We start from the raw sequence: 17,930 nt of genomic DNA, 5'->3' as shown, positions 1-17,930 counted from the left end.
TTCCTAGACATTATTGTTGTCTTGCATCTTTTTTCATGGAGCCCTTAGGACTAGCCTGTTCCACAAGAACCACCATTATTAAATAGAGCAAGAGAAAGGCTCTATTAAATAGAGCAAGAGAAAAGGGTGAAAGAAAGATAGAGCTTTAAAATGTATCTGCCACCATGGGTTGTCTCCCTCTGCTGAACACTACCCCTACTTTCTGAGCTGAGGAGGTGCCAAGAACCCAGGAGAGATGTTACAGCTCTAGAAATCACATCAGAGAAAACTGAAAATAACTAAGCAGCAAAAGTTGTAGTTGGCAAAGTTAAGCACTGTGTTTGCAAAGACAGACAGCTGTTTCCACCTCAGTCTTCAGTTCAAGAGGCCCAAATTAAATGTACATTGTACATTTAGTTCTGTGGCTGAAGACATCACGGTACTATGAGAAGAAACCCTAAATCCTCTTGAGGAGGGCAGATGAGACAGAGTTTTTGCATAAACCAGTGGATGATGTAATACACAGCTCAATCCCTCAGTTTTATTGTTAAATTATAAAATAACACAATTCAGTGATTCAAGTCAGTCACAGTCCTTTTAAGGGCAATGCATTCACGGGCAAGCTGCTGTTCAAGACTGCCAACAGATCACTTGCTGGCAAAAGCCATGATCTGCTCCTAAAAGAGAAGAAAAAGAGAAGTAATTAATATAATAAGCATGTGTCCTAAGAAGCAGCTCTAGGTGCCTTCCCTTCTACATAAATGGACAACAGTTCTTGGCCAGTCTTTCTAGCCAAGTGCAGAGCACCTATCCCTGTGTGCCAGAAAATTAGAGATTTCATTTCATTCCCAAGTAGCACACTGCAGGTGTTACCAATAGATTATGTGATCAGAGAAAAGGTCTTCATTTGTTTTTTTTTGCTTTAAACAGAGAAAGAAAAAAAAAATCCAGGTACTGAAGCAGCTGCATAGTCTTCCTTAATAAGACACCATGCCAGTGGCAGCTACTCTGCCTTAGGAAATGTACTGCTTTTCAACTTGGGTAGTGTCTCAACTGTGACACAAAGGAAACAGGGCACCTGTATTTATCGGGAAGATGATTTGCGGAATAAAAATTAAAATCCAGAAATGAGAACTCTAATGTGCTGGTGCCTGGGAGCTTTGCAAGCAGAGGGCTTAAGGAACTTCACAAAAATCCAGCAACAAGGTCAAGATGGTGAGGAATTTAGGCAGATACACTGCAAACAGAGGGTCTGTGTTTGAGACAGAACCTCCTCACCACTGCCTTCCTCAAGTAATTTCCATCATAGAGATTTGCACTTCTGCCATAAGGGAACAATTTCACAAGGCAAAACAGCACAGAAACAGGTAAATCTGAGCTGCACACCGCATCAGTGATGTCTTATTCTTAGTGAAAATGTGTCTTCAGAGGGCTGTTTTTTTCTGTGCATTGGTGGAATGCAGGTTCAACATTTCTATTGCATAGCAAAATAAAGCCAAAGACTTCCAATGACCTCTAACCTCCAACTACTGATACAGAATATAGACACATATAATTTGTGCTGCAAGAAAACAGTCACTACTGAGCCATCAGTTATTTAGGAACTCCTTGGCTCATTCAGGACACAAAACCTCCAGTTTGAACAAGTTTCATTTAAAACAAGCAAACAAAAAGCTTTACAGCTTGTGCATATTTCACAAATAGTTTTGGACAATCCCTACAGCCCTCACTAAAGTGAGATCCTTACTTTGACAGGAGGCAGGGCATTCGTTGCTTGCAATCCCCAAGTCCTCAGCAACACCAGAGGAGCCAGCCTCGTGGAGTAAAGCCTCTTTAGCAAATCAGTAGCAGCTATCAAGGAGACATTGTGCCTCTGACGTTCTGTTTCAAATTTCAGGAGATGTTTTAAGGAGCCTGGAAGAGACAAGTGAATGCTTCTATTAAACCTGAAGTGCCACAAACAATTGTGCATCTTATCTATATAGCTATCTCCCCTGGCAACAGAAGGAGAACAAAGAATTGATCCATCAATAAAGACCTCCTTCCGCCAGCTAGTGTTTTTCATCTCACCATCTCTTTAATTACCATGCAGCAGAACTTTACTTTTTTTAAATAACCTTTGAAATTTGTGGGATGGAAACTGCATCTAAGAATCTTAAACTACTCCACAACCAATGGACATCAGAACAGTTTTGCTGCAACAAAGCTTGTGCCTTCCAAATGCAAGACAGCAACATCCTGCAACAGAGGTAATGCTTGTCTTGCTGTCAGCAGCAAAGGCTTGTACAACAAATCTTCTTACTGACACTGCATTGTCTTGGATCCTTACCCAGATCACTCCCATTGAAGGCTGCTGCACTGAGGTGATGAGCTAAACACGCAATATCACCAAAGCCGAGGTTTACACCTTGTCCTGCAAGTGGGTGGACTCTGTGTGCTGCATCCCTGGAGCAAGAGAAGACAGAAATTTATTTCCCTCCTTGAAGAAAGCCACAATGGTTGACAAACCCCAGAAGGGATCAGTGTAGCACACCTCACCTCTGCAATGAACACCACCTTACAGTGCACTTTTTCCAGTACCTCCTTTCACGCTATGCTGAACTACCTGACTGCCTCTCCAGTTTTAAGAAGCAAGACAAAGGGGAGATAACAAAAAGCAGTTCTGAAAGGAAAAATTATAAAGAGGTGACTAGCCAAAGTCCTCTCTCAGACTGAGTGTGGAACAGGCCTTAATGTTTTTGTAAGTGACCTCAGCACAATAGGTGGTCCATCAATGGCACATCGCACAAACACAAAGTGGACAGATATGAATGTAACGGAGAAGGGGGATATCACTGAATAGAAACAAAATCAGGTTCTTTTATGAGCAGACTTATCTCTAAAGGACAAAGCCAGACATATTGATAAGGGAGTCATAAAGTTAGAGAAATTAAGTGAAGTGTGGGTATGAAATGCAAGGTCATGTACTTTACCAAGCTGTAAAGCACAGAGTGGTCCCAAGCACAGAGTGGCTCACAAGTTGGAAAGATGAAAAGTATCTGAAGTGTAGTACAGCATCCAAGCATTACTAAAAACTACCACCATATTGCAGCTGTGGCAGAGAAAAAAGTACGTGCAACCTTAGAATGTAAAAAGTTAGATATTTTTCTATTTCAATAGGCCACCATACAAAAGCGTATGACATCCCACATGGAATAATTTGTATGAAAGGTGAGTTTAAAACTCAAACTGGTGCACAGAATGGCTGCTACAATGTTTGGGGAAGTAAAGGTCCAGCATGAGATACTGGATTGTTTCATCAGACTATACAAACCAGAAACAGGAAATAATTATCTTGCAATTTACATACATAATAGACAGAGAGCTACTCATGCAAAAGGACACAAGGGCACACAGTACAAACTGGGCCTGGATAAAGTCAAACTGAAATGATATATTATTTCTAACCATCTGATTTGTTGACTAGGAGTCGCTATCCTTGCATCATTTCTAACCACACACCACCCACTCACCCAAGGGCCACCACTGGGCATCTTACCCAATGAGAGCCACGCGGTGCTGGACATACTCTGTTGCATGCCCCATTCCAAGAGGGAACATGGCTCGGCTCTCTGGATCTACTTTAGCAACACTTGGGGGCAGCTGACGGACTGCAGTCCCTGAGGGCTTCAGGAGTGAAATAGCAGATCGAAACATGGCCCCAGCAGCGTCGGTGAAGTCAGAGTGGTTTATGTTGCTCCACTGAAAAAGACAAATCTTTAGATGTTGACCCAAACCAGACCTATAAAAGAATCCAGTTGGAAAAAAAAAAATCTGAATCAGTTCCAAATACTGAATTTTAACCACTTGGACAAAACTATACAGTAGAAAAACTATCTTCATTGCTTTAGGACATACAAATTTTCAACTAGGATGATCCTACCCTTCCTACCTTTTGGAAATTTAGGTCAACTTCTGTGACTTTCAGAACGAACTTAATTCAGCCCCGAGGGGGTCATCCGTTCTTTGCTAAGTGCCTTTTTAATATCATCCTCACCAAAGGAAGGAACTTTAGAATCCACCTCTCCCATTACCATCACTTCAAGTCACAGGGTTCCATTCTATTTCTTAAAGCCTCATGCTTGCCATGAGGCTGATACTCACAAAGGCAGAGTTGATGCTATCCACAAAACTTTCCTCATCCATAGCGAGAAGTTCCGATGCATGTTCATGAGATGTAGACCAGACCAGAGAGCTGGCAGTATCAGACAGCTAATTTAAGAGAATGTCAAGGGGAAATATCAAGAGAAAAAGAAGCAAAAATAAATATTCAGCACAAAGATTTCCCCACTGCCATGCCCCACACCAGTCTCTCTGCAAATTACTCTTCCAGCCCAACTTGCTACAAGTGGGAAATACCAAGGATAAAGTGAGTGGGGCAGGAGGGGAAAACATGCAATAAATGAAGAGTGCACAAATTCTTAAGAGACAGAACTAACAGAGAAAGGCATAGACAGAAATAAAGTTACTAGAAAGAACAGATTACGAAACTTTTAAAAATATTTGAAAAAATTACAGAGACCACGAGTCACCTTACCGGAAGAAGAGCAATTGGCCCAGTGGGAAGGAACCTCTGCCATGCTACATTATTGTCTGTGGCCTACAGTGGAAAGAAGCAAGTGGGCAGTTATGAATTAGTGACCTGGAGCACTCTGATCAAGCTGTTCTGCTGCCTATGGAAGAGTCAGTTAGCAGAATTTTACCTCAGATAAATGGAGAGTTGCCACCACAGCTGACTGGTCATACTGATGCTCAATGTTCTTAATTTCAGCTTCCTTCCGGACTACAGAGTTATGACCATCTGCACCAATCTGCAAAACAAAGAGATACAAAGCAACTTTTGCTCCTATAAAGCCAGTATTTCACTACAAACCTCAACCTGCATGTACCCACTTCCTGTTCACTCACAAAAAAAAAAAAAACCCCTGCCCAAAACCCAGAAAAGGTAGCCCCTTCTGCTCCTGTCCAGTTCAGTAGCCCCCTTGCACTGGGTACAGAAAAGGCTATGCACTGTGTCCCATAGCATCTCTGACAGAGTTAGCCACTCACCTCACTCAAGCACTCCATGTGAGTGGAGCGGCACACATGGAATCAGAACCAAATCCAGTGGAAAGGACTTGGGTTAGAGATGCTGCCTGATCAACAGAAATAAAGAGCTTAGTTACCAGCAGCTTGGTCTGAAGTCTGCGTCCATCAGCTAACTGAATTTGGACCCAAGGGCTTGTGTCACAGCTGTGGGAGGGAAGGGGCCACGTATACCCGACTGCTCTGCTCCTGTAGAAAACCTCCACCCGGTCTGATGGGAACACAAAGTGTCATGGTCACAGCATGACACAGACAGGAAAAAAGGAAACATTGCTACAACAGCAAAGGTCACAGATATTTTAACAGCACCACAAAAGCTGACACTACAATTTTCAAGACACCCTGAAAGAACAGATCTGAACAACCCCTTGTCAGTGCAAGGCCTGCTTTGGACAAAGAGCTACAGATCTTTTAGTTAAGTCTATTTTTGGAGAGACTACATTCTGGAGAACTACATATGCAACTGCTCTTGCTGTGTAGCCTTCGGAAGACAGATTTCTCCCTTCCCCCCCAGTTCAAGAAGCTGCCCACGTCTCAAGAATCGCTTGTTAGACTAATTTCTCCCTCTCAAAACTTATTGCACACAACAGAAGGCAAGTAATTATAAGCTCTATGCTGGAAATAAAATAATCAAGAAGTTGTCACTACCTGCTACTGCATCTAACTGTTTTGTGAGAGCAGACATAATGACATCATTCTCCACTATGTAACCCATGTCATCTAAGTCATCTTTCTCAAAAATGATCATGGCTTCAGAACAAGCATCCCACACCTACAAAGAAAAAATACATTACATGAAGTTACAAAGAAGTGCTGTCCCTTTCAGAGACTTAACAGCAAAAGGACACGGTAATCGAGAAATACAGAACTAGAGGAAACATCCTGGATTACTGTCCATTCCTTCATTCCTAAATGAATGAAGCTACTAAAGTGCATCACGTAATTCCTGTCATTAAATGATTTGGTCTCAGCTCAAAAAGTAATTGCAAGTTTTTATCCCTACTTTCCTGTTACATAAGAAACATATAAAGCTACCCTACCGCCTTGCTGTGGGTTAACCCCAGCAGACAGCTCAGCCTCATGCAGCTGCTTGCTCATTCCCCCAAATGGGATGGGGAAGACAACTGGAACAGTAATAGTGCAAAAACAAAACTCATGGGTTCAGAGAGAGGCAGTTTAATAGGAAAAGCAAAAGTTGCATGTGCAAGCAAAGCAAAACGAGGAATTCATTCACCCCTTCCCATGGGCAGGCAGGTGTTCAGCCATCCCCAGGACAGCAGGCCCCATCATGCATAACAGTTAATTGGGAAGACAAGTGCCATCACTCTGAATTTCCTTTCTCCTTCATTTTCCTCAGCTTTTATTGCTGGAGCATGACCCTGTATGGTATGGAATATCCCTGTGTTCAGCTGGGGTCAGCTGTCACAGTTGTGTCCCCTCCCACCTTCTTGTGCACCCCCAGCCTGCTCACTGGTGGGGCAGTGTGAGAAACAGAGACAGCACCGGCACTGTGTAAGCACTGCTCAGCAAAAGCTGAAACATCCCTGTGTTATTGACAGTTTACATCACAAATCCAAAACACAGCCCCATACAAGCTACTATAAAGAAAACTAACTCTATCCCAGCCAAAACCAATACACGCCTTTACCTTTATTTTCCCGCTAGTACCCATGCCTCAATATCTACAGGTTCCATTAGGAATCCACCTTTCAGCCTGTAACACCAAGACCCTGAGACAAGTATTTCTGAGTAGATTGCAACCCACAAGAAAGGAACAGGAATGAACGTAGCACAACCTGCCCTTTGCCAAAGAAAGAAAAACCTTTGTAACATTGATGTAAGTACTTTGGAGAATTCAGAGTAGACAAACACACGGTATATTTGCAGCCCTAAGTCAGGCACCTGCATTCGCCGGAATGGTTTGAGTCTCAGGCTGCAGACATGATCCCAGGCACCAAAACCTGAAAAAGGACACAAATGGAGACATATGTGGCTCACATGTGACACTGAGACCAAAACAAAACTGAAGCTCACTCCACACTCTCCTCTACCCTCCCTGACTATCAGTGCTTGGGGTCAGCCTGTACCATGCGTCGGCAGAGCCAGGTCTGCCTCAGTGCTATCACAGCTCCAGCATCACATGGTTTTACTGCTAACACAAGCCAGCAGGAAGAAACAAGAGCTCTCCATGAACGTCTGACCTAGCAGACAATTCTCACTGTCCCATCACCGGGTAATAAAACAGACACAGAAAAGCAGCACCATCCTTGTTTAGAATATTTCTTTTCCCATAAGGAATCAAGGCTCAAATCTCTCTTTAAAATGACAATTACACCTCATTAATTGAGGACTTAGTTACCAGACTACAAAGCACTAAGAACATGCTTCTTTTGTGAAGAGAACATTACAGCTGCTGTGGAGAGCACCTTACAACCTTTCACTACCCTAATGTCATAAATATTTATATAACGATAAATCAGACCAAGATACCAGAACACAGATCCCTGTTATCAAGAGAAGTCTGATTCAATCACCGCAGCTCAGCATATAGAATACTAAGAGAGAAAGGTAAATAATTCTATTGAGTTTAGGATGAAGGCAGCATGTGCTCAAAGGGGTTTTGTTTAAAGAAAAGAAAACCAGCTCAAATATAAATGTGATAAATGCAAACAAGAAAATCATACTTACTGCTTAGGAGGGTTGCTGATCCTGGGGAGATGGAACTGACCCTGTTACTGTAACTATCTGGCATGTGATCATATTCTTTCCTAGGACCGGCCTCCAGCAAAGCAATCTTCTTATCATGGAAGTGAATATCATGGCCTAAAATAAGCAAATACATGCTTTGTTACAACAGTCCTGCCAAAAATCTCATTTTTCTCTCTCAGTAACACCTATGTACTTTTTTAATAAGACAGAGTAGATGCAAACATTTATAACACAGGTTTTGACCAGGTAAGTAAACTAGTATTTTAAAGCTTTATGACTATAATTTCATTACTGAGATGGACAACCCTTCTGCAGTTAAAGCAAGGATTACACATTTTTCCTTTTATTTAAAGTTTACATTTTTGTACAAATTTGTGCCATTTTGTTATGAAAATCCATTACTGGAGTAGTAACAAGTGAAACCTGCAATGTTTATTGCATCCACCAAGCACATCTTTCAGAGGTTAAACGTAAATTCACCTTTTAGAACAAAAGATGAAAACAAAACTTCTTTGGTCCGTAGCAATTACACTAATGTTTTCTTACATTAATGTCCTTATATTCTGACAATGGAATAGCACAGGCAGTTCAGACTTTAACTTTCAGTTAAAGAGAACTGAATAAAAATGAAGAGATGCCTCAAGTAAAGAGTAAATCACTGCAGCTGAGCTGGCCACTGGCTGCATCCGACCGCTATGGATGCAGAAGGCACTGAGGACAGAAATGGTATCCTTGCAACATCCAGCGTTTGCTACTACAGCAGCCCTAAAGACAGCATATCCTGGACATATTTTCTAGATTATGCATAACAATAACCTCCTCTTTTGAAAGGTCCCAAACTTGTGTGTCAGCCTTAGATATCACTGCTGGAGGGGATCCTTACACTGTCTCAGTTCCACTGTGGTCTTACTTAATAATACAAACAGAACAATCAGTAAACCTTATACTTGCAAAACACTTATTGCTCAGGATCTCTGGCTCTTCTTTGCACTATTTTCTTTAGGCTTCTCTCACTGTTGCACCCTTCTGAATCCATGTTGCAAATAAAGAAGCGGTCAGTAATCTCAGGATCTCTAGTGATACAAACCAAGCACAAATCCAGCTTATCTTGGTATTGTAGTGTTTAAAATACAGGGTTAGAGAATGAAATGTGGGATCAGAAAACGATGGTTAGAGAGACAGAGCACCTCTCCTAACAAGACAGAATGAGAGAATCGGGTTTGTTCAGCCTGGAAAAGAGACAGCTTAGGGATGACCTAACTGGGGTCTTTCAGTACCTGAAGGGAGCCTGCAGGAAAGATGGATAGAAACCTTTTACAAGAGTATGTAGTGACAGGACAGGGGGGAATGGCTTCAAACTGAGAGTAGGTTTAGATTAGATAATAGGAGTAAGTTCTTTGATGCGAGAGTGGTGAGGCACTGCAACAGGTTGCCCAGAGAATCTGTGACTACCCCATCCCTGGAAGTGTTCAAGGTCAGACTGGATGGGACCTTGAGCAACCCAATCTAGTGGAAGGTGTCTCTGCCCATGTCAGGGGAGTTGGAACTAGGTGATCTTTAAGGTTCCTTCCAACCCTAACCACTCTGATCAGAAAACGTTTTCAGCTACGGCTGAAATGATCCATCAGCTATTTAAGGGTGACCATGTTTGACAGAAACACCACAAGCAGTCTGCAGAATTCAAAGCAATGGCTCCATTAGTAGAAGTGCACATACACAGACGGGGCAAGGCTCACCACAGATCAGCTCACCAAACAGCTTTAACTCAACTTTAGAGCGCAGGAACAAGCAGATCCCACAGCAGGATCCTGAACATTAAGATCCTAAATGTTATCTCACACTGCGGGCGAGAAGGTCACAGTCTTACCCAGAGCGGCGGCCATGGCGCTCCCGACCATACCCCCGCCCGACACCACCACATCGTAGAGCGGCTGTGCGGGGGCGGCGGCGGCGGCGCGGAGCGGGGCGCGGGGCCCGGGACGGGGCCGCAGCCGCGCCCAGAGCTGGGACAGCGCCTGCCCGCGCGCGGCCGCCATCGCCGCGGAAGTGACGGCGGGCGGAAGTAGCGACGCGAAGCCATGGCAACGCCTGCCCGCGCGCCGCCGGCCTTGTGTCTGCCTGGCTGCTTGAGGCCGAGAGGGCGGGCCTAAGCGCCACTGGCCGCGCTGATTGGCGGAGGCCGGGAGGGTGTCGCGGAGGGCTGAGGCGGCGGTACGGGCTGCAGGTGAGGGCAGGGGCAGGTTGGAGTCGCACCTCCAGAACGAGCACTTCTCGATTTATTTCATTTCTTCCAGGCGACACGACACACACACCCTCCCCCCAGGCTGTAAGACGCCGACTCCTCCGATTCCCACCGTCGGGCGAGGAGCCGGGAGCAGCCTCTCAGGATGGGAGGCCGGCGGTCTCCGTTAGAACCGGGAACACCGTGCCAGGCAGAGTTATGGGGTGACCTCGGGGTGCTCGAAGAGGATGAGGAGCTGGAGGGTTTCAGGCGGGAGGTGGAAGTTCTGCGTGAGAAGCTGAGGGAGGCTCTCAGGTAGGATGGTGCCTGGTAAGGATGGCAAGATGGCATGCAGGATTCCTGCTGCTTCTGGCCAGGGACAAGGCAGCGCATGACGTCCTAAAATCCACGTGTGTAGTGCCAAAACACTGTCCACGAGTGTATTCACAGATGGGACGATGGGGTCAACACGTGCCTATGCAAGCAGCATTCACATAAAACAGCACAAATCCCCTTCCTGCTCATCATCTAATCATGCTTAAAATCTGGCAGCAGATCAACCACCTTTCTGCCCAGCATCCACTCCTCAGACCTGTGGTCTTTCCAACATCGAGCTCCCAGATGTCTTTCCCTGTGGTTAGTCCAGTTTGACATTCACTAGCAGATCACACATGCATGCTCTTACAAAGAAAATGCTTTATAAAGGAGAGACTTCAGCAATCACAGGGCGAGTATATTAATAAGGAGCCTGTTTACGGGTGATCCGCACCTTCTGTTTCACCCCTTTTTTTTCCTTTTCCTGTTCTTAATCCCCTCTGATTCACCTTGATCCTTCATTTTGCCTGCATTTATTACTTGCCTGAAGTCTCGTAGGTTTTACTCACTTTCACAATTACCCTCAAACATCCTGTGAGAAGTTTGCTATTTTAATGAGACCTAGGACAGTCTCGGGTGGTTTTTTTTCTTTTTATCAGTTATATAGTCATCTTCTCAGTTACACAGTTTCCAACTGAATCTCTTAAGAGTTGCACTAAAGCAATTTCTTGTAATGACCTTCCCATCAGGGTCTGGGGAATGCTGTGTGCATCTGTGTGCACAAATTGTGTAGGCAAAAGTTGGAACTTTCTGGTTTACTTGTGGCCCTTCTGGCAGTACAGTGCTGGCAGCATAATCAATTGCATGACAAAGCTACGCGGCAGCAACTGCCATTTTGTACATGGAAAACATATAACAGGCAAAGCTCTGCTCATGAACTTTGGTAGCAAAGCAAAATATGGAGCCTGGGAATGACAAACCCTAGGGCTGTCTTTTAACAAGCAGCTCAGCCTATGGTGTCTTTCTCTTAATCAACAGTATCTCCCTTCTTTTAACTCTATTTTTTAATAATTTCAGTAATTTCCCCTTCATAATGTTTTTGCCTTAGTCATACATCTGGTAACAAAAGGCAGTCCAGTTCTTTGACCGACCTCACCTCGGACAGTACCTGGGATCAGCAAAAGCCTCACTTATTTCCTAAATCCTGCTTGAGGCCAAAAAGTGCTTCATCTCCCTGGATTCCTTCCATCACCATCCCTCAGCCTTTCAAAATGACACTGCGGGAAGCTCGCAAAAAGTCTGAGTTGATGAAGTCATACATGTTTCTTGAACTAGACAAACAGAGAGACAAAAGGCAAAGCCAGGATGAAGCCGAATGTCAGAAACAATTCCGGGCACAGCCTGTACCTGCCCATGTGTTTCTGCCCCTTTATCAGGAAATAATGGAGCAGAATGAGATTCGCAGGCAAACAGCAATGCAGAAAAGAAAGGAGCTGCTACTTTCAACACAGCGGCCCTTCAGTTTCCTGGAGAAGGAGGAGAAAAAGAAAGAAGCTATCAGACAAAAATTCCTGTCAGCAGCAACCCCAAATGAGAGCTCCAAACAGAAGCAAGACAGTAAAAAAGTTCCTAAATCTACTTACCACCCACTTCTTGGAAATAAACTCAAAGGTAACATGCCAGGGCTCTTTCTGTACAGCACCTCCCTACCTGTCCCCTCGCTGTCTCCATGCTGGGAGGTAAGATCATGGCCCATAGGGTATTACTTGAAGCATAAGGCCAGTGTCATTGCATCCCCTGGTGTTGTCTGGTCTCCTATGTGTCACTGGTTATTACATTTTGTCTAGATACCCTTACAGCTGTGTGTCCTAAGTTTAGTAGTCTTGTAAGAGTGTCAGCAGCAACAGTTCTGTTTCACTCCCCAGCAAACATGGGCACACTGAGCTCTTCACACAGATTTCCCTTTTGCTGCAAATCATGACAGTTTGGGAACCCTTCCCTGCACTGGATTCCTTACCTTTGGTCACACTAAAGGGGCTGAGATGATTTGTGGCACAAACATGAAGACAGCTGTAGTGCCATAAGTGTCCAAGGTCCATGCGGTATCTTGTGTCTGACCATTACTCGCACCCAAGTGCGAGAAGAGAAATGAATATCTCATATCTCAGTCAATTCAAACCTATAAATAGACTTTAAAATGTCTTATTTTGGAAACAGCAATATTGATTTTTTTTTTTTCTAAAAGCAAAAAACCAACCCCCAGACAACTGTTTGTCTGCCTTTTCACAAATATTTAGTGTTGCACAAGAAATTACTTCAGTTTGATGCTATACTCTGAAACACATTCTTTCTATGGAAAATTTGTCACGGAAGTCACAAGACATGGTCTATCCATCAAATGTTTCTCACTCAAAATCTTTCCCAATATAGACAATTTCTGGTGGATATTATATAGATAAGCCATCATCCATTACAAGTATATTTGAACAGCCCATATGGATCACACCATCAACATAATGACATAAAGTCCCATATGAAAAGCAGAACCTTGATTAACACTTCTGCAAGACAAAGGGGTGCAAGTTATCTGGTACCCCGGAGAACAGGAGGAGAAGACCTGTTCAATAACTTGCTTCAATAATTGAAAGACACATCTAGAAATTAATGCATAAGAAAGAGACCCTACCATGTTTTTTTCTGGTATCTTTAAATTATTTTTCACAGGGAGGCACAGGAGAGAGGGGCTGAAAAGTAGGGAAAGAGAGCACAGGATATCTGGTCTCTCCTATATACGTGAGCTGCCATCGTAAAGGAAAGTTTAGACTTGTGCAGTGGCAATTTCACAGCCTTTTATGTCGTTCATTCTCTTTTCATTGCTTTCCTTTTGATTCATTAGAAGCTGAACTCTACAGAGAAATCCGCATTCAAATGAGAGCAAAGGATTTGCTTGAGAGCTCAGTGGCTCCAATAGACACCGGCAACTGTCGGAGGGAGCCTCAGTCCCGAACTGCCACCAGAACCAAGCAGGAAAGGCTTGGCTTCTTGCAGGACAAAAGTTTCAGCTTCAAGCCAAGGATTAATCCAACAATACCGGATTTTGAAGAACTTTACTGGGCGTTTCAGAAGGAAGCAGTAAGGAGACAAGAAATCAAAGAGCCAACTCGTAATAAGCCATTCAAGCTAAGAACCTCCAATCTCCGTGCCAGGCAGAGGCAGGCTAATGAAAAGATAAAGGTGAGATACCTAGATATTTCTGTGGTACTTCTTTCTCCGATCAAGATATCAATTTCTTCAATTTATAGCATTTAACTATGGATGGTTAACATCCCATGACCTCTGCCCTTGTATTGAGAGTACTGCAGAATCCTAGGACAAACCACAAAACAACATTCTACACAAGGAGATGAGCTATGGTAGATAAGGCCGAGCCACCCTTTCATAGCCCTAATCATGTTTCCTTTCCCTCATCCGTCAGCCCTTCCACCCTGCTGGGGGAAGAGAAAAGAATGAATGCATTGCCCACATATTCCAGCTGTTCTCTTTGGTAGGCAAAGAACAGAGGAGATGCTGTACTGTGAACAAATACACTGAATGAAGTTCCATTTTTTTCAGGATTCTGAGAAGCTTTCCAAGGTTTCAATGGAAAGAAGTCATTCTCTGACCAGACTTTCTTCTCTGTCTTCCAACACCCTTCCAGTGCATATTACCGATGCAACTAGAAGAAGGGAATTTGCTATTAGGTAAGTAGGAAAGTTTGTCTACAAGACCGTACACTAACTAATGACCAAAATGGAAGAAAAAACATCAGTGTTTTCCCTCATCACATCAACTACACATTTTCTAAATGTTTCTCTGTCTTCTTTCTTTGTGAGTCTTGCTCTGCCTCCCAGTTGATTTGGGAGCTGTGTACTTGTAATGGCTGATATTTTGCTTTTCTCACTGGAGGACTGCAAAAGTGAAATTCCCAGGTAGCATGTGGTCTGGCAGTCCACAGTGAGCTCATTAGTAACTTTTTTTTCTATACAGACACTCCCAAGTTAACAAAAAGGAAGGGGATAAAGAAGGAATTAATTGGCTGGAGAAACAGAAAATGAAATGTCAAGCTATGCAGAAGTCAGTGAACAGCAGAGCAAAAGCACTGGATCCTCATAAAAGTCTGGAGGAAACACACAAGGAGAAGTTGAAACAGAACCGGTCAGTATCCTATTCTGCACAGAAATGACTGTTTGCTCCACCAACTAGGGATCATCAGATAATTCTTTAGGAGGAATTGGGTCTAAGAACATTCCTAGCCTGTCTTTTTTTTGCTTTTGTACCCCTTCATTCGAATTTCTTGACAATGCCACACTATTCCTTCCATACAGAACAGTTTCCTTTAGATTAATATTTGTAGTAACTACTTTTACAAACCAGTCAAGTGTAATGTGTAACTTGGTAAAGCACACTTAAAACAAGGTTTTCTAGAAATGTGAACACTGGTTCCTTGCTTTATATTCTCATAGAAGAGCTTTGCTAATGTAGGTCAACAACTTGCCAGCAATAGGATTTTTTTTTCCCCAGCATTCAGAATCAAAAGAATTACCAAAGCAATTTAAAAAGTGAAAGTTACTGAGGATTCCTCATTCCTGATCAGCTACAGTCAGAGGGAACCTATATTGCACAGGCAATTTTTCCATTTCAGGCAAAATATGAGAGAGAGAACAAAAGAATACAGAAAGGAGCTGGAAGAAATGCAGCTGCGAGTCAAGAGCAGACCATACCTCTTCGAGCAGGTCACCAAGGTAACTGGTCAAAGTCCCAGAGTGTTTCTGGGCAACAGGATACGTTGTCTTTCATTTAAGACAGGCATTAAGAAGTCTAGTCTCAAGTTAATTCATGGATAAGAAGGTGCGAATGGTTGCATAGTCTCTTGACTGCACTCAAAATAATACATGGAAGAGCCAGCCAGGTAAAATTTAAATTCCTTCCCACCACTTGAAAAATCCACTGACTTAATTGTAGGAGCTTGCCAGTTCCTAGTATATATTATAATCACAGTATATGGTGTGGTCAAAATCAAGGCTTTATCACACCAGAAATTATATGAATACCTATTCTGCACCTAAATGCCATAGACTACAGTCTAGAAATGCAAAACTTTTTTCTTAAAACCCTCTCCAGTTAAGCACTTTTTCTTCATACCTCTACTGCTACTAGAGCATTAATGATGGTTACATTGCATTTATCACCTGCGGACTCTGCAATCTGGGACTGCATTCAGCACAGCTCATCCATCACCAGCTGCAAATCTGTATTGCACCTCACGTGTAGATACAATCTATACTCTCTAATGTACTCCTTGTATGTTTTTCTCTGGGTTTTCTCTTCCAGTTCCACATCCTTGCAGGGATGAGAGCTGGTTAAAGTACATATCAATGTACAAAATACATTGACAATATACTGATTTAAGATTTCTCAATGGAAAGTATCCTCCTGGGTCAGGCTTTCTGTTCTGATCATGGAGGCAGAGAACAGATGTATATGATAAATATTGGTAACATTACTGTGCGCCAGGTTGGTAAGAATTCACCAGTATCAATTGCATTCATTCAGATTTCTATCCTTCCATATAGAACACCTTAATCTTTAGAACTGGCCGGTCTCTCTGGAAAACCATCATCTCAGACTCCATTGATTTGCAAGGTTCGTTTGCAGGCAGTGAGGATATAGGATCCAAGATTCTTGGTTTTCAGTTGAGCTGATATGAAGCTATTTCACAGGTGATCTCCATTTATCAACTCCACTGTTTTTAGCTCTCACCAATTACAAGCAAATATTTCTAGGATTTCCCACAACTCTTCTTTGCACGTATTTTCAATTTGAGTGTCAGTTAGGACTCAGACACAAGTATGCTAGTCTGGTAAGACTGGAATGCAGTATCAGGAGAATAGGAGAAGGAAGAAAAAAAGAACAGAAGCAGGTAAAGGTGAGCTCTGGCTTTGAGAGACATGAGACATTGTCCTAATATTCAGTTATGGTACTGTACTGTATGGATTACAAAAATTTTGGACAGGAGCTTCTGCTGTCCTCTTGTCCCCTTTAGGAGTGTCAGCTGTGTACTTTAGAACAAGTTGACTGTTATGGGAAGCCCCAGTTCTACGTGCTTACTGTTATAAGTTTTGATTTCATAGCATGATGCTCGTCAAGGAGCAGAACGTCGCTACAGAAACACTCTCCAGCAGGTTGGCCTGAGCGAAGAATTTGTAAGAAGAAAAGGGAAAGATGCCACTGACTTGCTGGAAGAAGAATCTGATGTACACAGGTAATAAAAACAATACAGTACAGCTCTTTTGTCTTTGACTTAAAGTATTTTCCTTGTTCATGAAAGCATTCCAGTTTCAATTATCTAGTGTAGGAAAAATCAACTTTACTGCTCTTATTAAGCATCGTGGCTTCTCTGTCTGAATTCCTATGACTGCACTCTATTTCCTAAGCACGGGGCAAACCATTTCCAGTATTAGACAGTCACTATTTCTGCAGAGTGCCCAAGCCTCCGGGTGAAAAGGACGACTGTACTGTACAGGAAGGAGTACCTCAGGAGGAGCAGAGCAGAAAGGAACCAGCAGCATAAGAGCTAGCAGAAGAATCCATTGATCATCTCTTGATTTTTTAAATCCAGGATTCTCCAGGTTAATCCTCAAGAACATAATGGTTTAAGCTGACACCTAAGAATGGCTCTGGGGTAAGTGAGATGGGAGAATTTAGTAAAGGAAAAAAAGACCAACTGTTGTTTTGAGCATGTCTTGTCCAACCCAGCAAAGCCTGCAGCCTCCCTTAGTCTTCACAAGTGTTCCTTGTGTGAGCCATTTCCCTTTCTTTAATGGGCAACAAGTTAAAAAGGTTGAAGCACTATCTTTGGATAAAAGTAGATATGAAAGATTGAAGATGTGCATACTCTAGTGTCAGCTCCTTGCATTCATGCCACAGAAGCACACTGGAAGAGGAGAATGCCCTTTAGTGTGATAAACCTTGGTTTAGACATATATGTGGTAGAATGCTTCCAAACGAGGTATTTCTACAAAAACAAATACCGGGATTTGACCTACCTTGGGAGAAGACTCAAAAGGAAGTCTTTCTCTGTAGTTAACTCTTTGTTCAGTCACTAGTCCCTAGTAAGAAGCAATAGTCTTCCTATATTAAAAAATCTCCCATATTTCATTATTTGAAAGTGTTTTAACATCTTACCAATTTAAGTCAGTAATTTGGCCCAAAACCCAACCAAAATTATAAAGAAGGTTGTAATTAAACAGGGTGTCACTTTGAATTGCTGTTGTCCTAATTCTACTATTACTGTGATATTAAAAATGGATTTTGGTAGAAGTAAGATTAGGTATTACCTGTCAGCATATTGCACTCAAATGCCTGGCACATCTTGAATGGTATATTTCACACATTAGTGATCTTCCTTTACCTGACAGTAATAACCATTTCAGAAGTAAAAATCCTTGCCATGTGGAATGTTTCCTGATAATTTTGCACTTTGAGATTAAAATATTTTCAAATGGCTATCATGTTTCTTCAGTGTTCAGTTTCCTTGTCAATC

The 17,930-nt window shown here is 42.8% G+C and overlaps 2 protein-coding genes across 5 annotated transcripts; one reads left to right on the top strand and one right to left on the bottom strand.

Annotated features, from left to right (window-relative positions):
• Positions 1-490: 490 nt before the first annotated feature.
• Positions 491-9,857, bottom strand: COQ6 (coenzyme Q6, monooxygenase). Its single transcript, XM_032690100.1, has 12 exons — positions 9,680-9,857; positions 7,792-7,926; positions 7,006-7,064; positions 5,752-5,875; positions 5,184-5,314; positions 4,722-4,829; positions 4,556-4,618; positions 4,123-4,230; positions 3,518-3,720; positions 2,309-2,424; positions 1,727-1,893; positions 491-656 (listed from the first exon to the last, which is right to left on the bottom strand). Exons 1-12 carry the CDS (start codon positions 9,846-9,848, stop codon positions 627-629), a joined length of 1,413 nt encoding a protein of 470 aa, XP_032545991.1. The 5' UTR covers positions 9,849-9,857; the 3' UTR covers positions 491-626.
• A 93-nt stretch (positions 9,858-9,950) lies between these two features.
• FAM161B (FAM161 centrosomal protein B) lies at positions 9,951-17,097 on the top strand. 4 transcript variants are annotated; one of them, XM_032690087.1, is made up of 9 exons: positions 9,951-10,036; positions 10,107-10,348; positions 11,457-12,019; positions 13,245-13,582; positions 13,961-14,088; positions 14,375-14,542; positions 15,030-15,129; positions 16,519-16,649; positions 16,868-17,097. In XM_032690087.1, exons 2-9 carry the CDS (start codon positions 10,200-10,202, stop codon positions 16,956-16,958), a joined length of 1,668 nt encoding a protein of 555 aa, XP_032545978.1. In that variant the 5' UTR covers positions 9,951-10,036; positions 10,107-10,199; the 3' UTR covers positions 16,959-17,097. The 4 variants fall into 4 exon arrangements, with proteins under 4 accessions (XP_032545978.1, XP_032545979.1, XP_032545981.1 ...); XM_032690088.1 differs by having other exon boundaries at positions 10,020-10,036; positions 10,136-10,348; XM_032690090.1 differs by lacking the exon at positions 9,951-10,036 and having other exon boundaries at positions 10,044-10,348; positions 16,570-16,649.
• The last annotated feature ends 833 nt before the right edge of the window (positions 17,098-17,930 follow it).

Source organism: Chiroxiphia lanceolata, chromosome 6, assembly GCF_009829145.1.
Source record: "Chiroxiphia lanceolata isolate bChiLan1 chromosome 6, bChiLan1.pri, whole genome shotgun sequence".
Lineage (NCBI taxonomy): Eukaryota > Metazoa > Chordata > Aves > Passeriformes > Pipridae > Chiroxiphia > Chiroxiphia lanceolata.
This window is presented reverse-complemented; position numbering and strand designations above follow the sequence as displayed.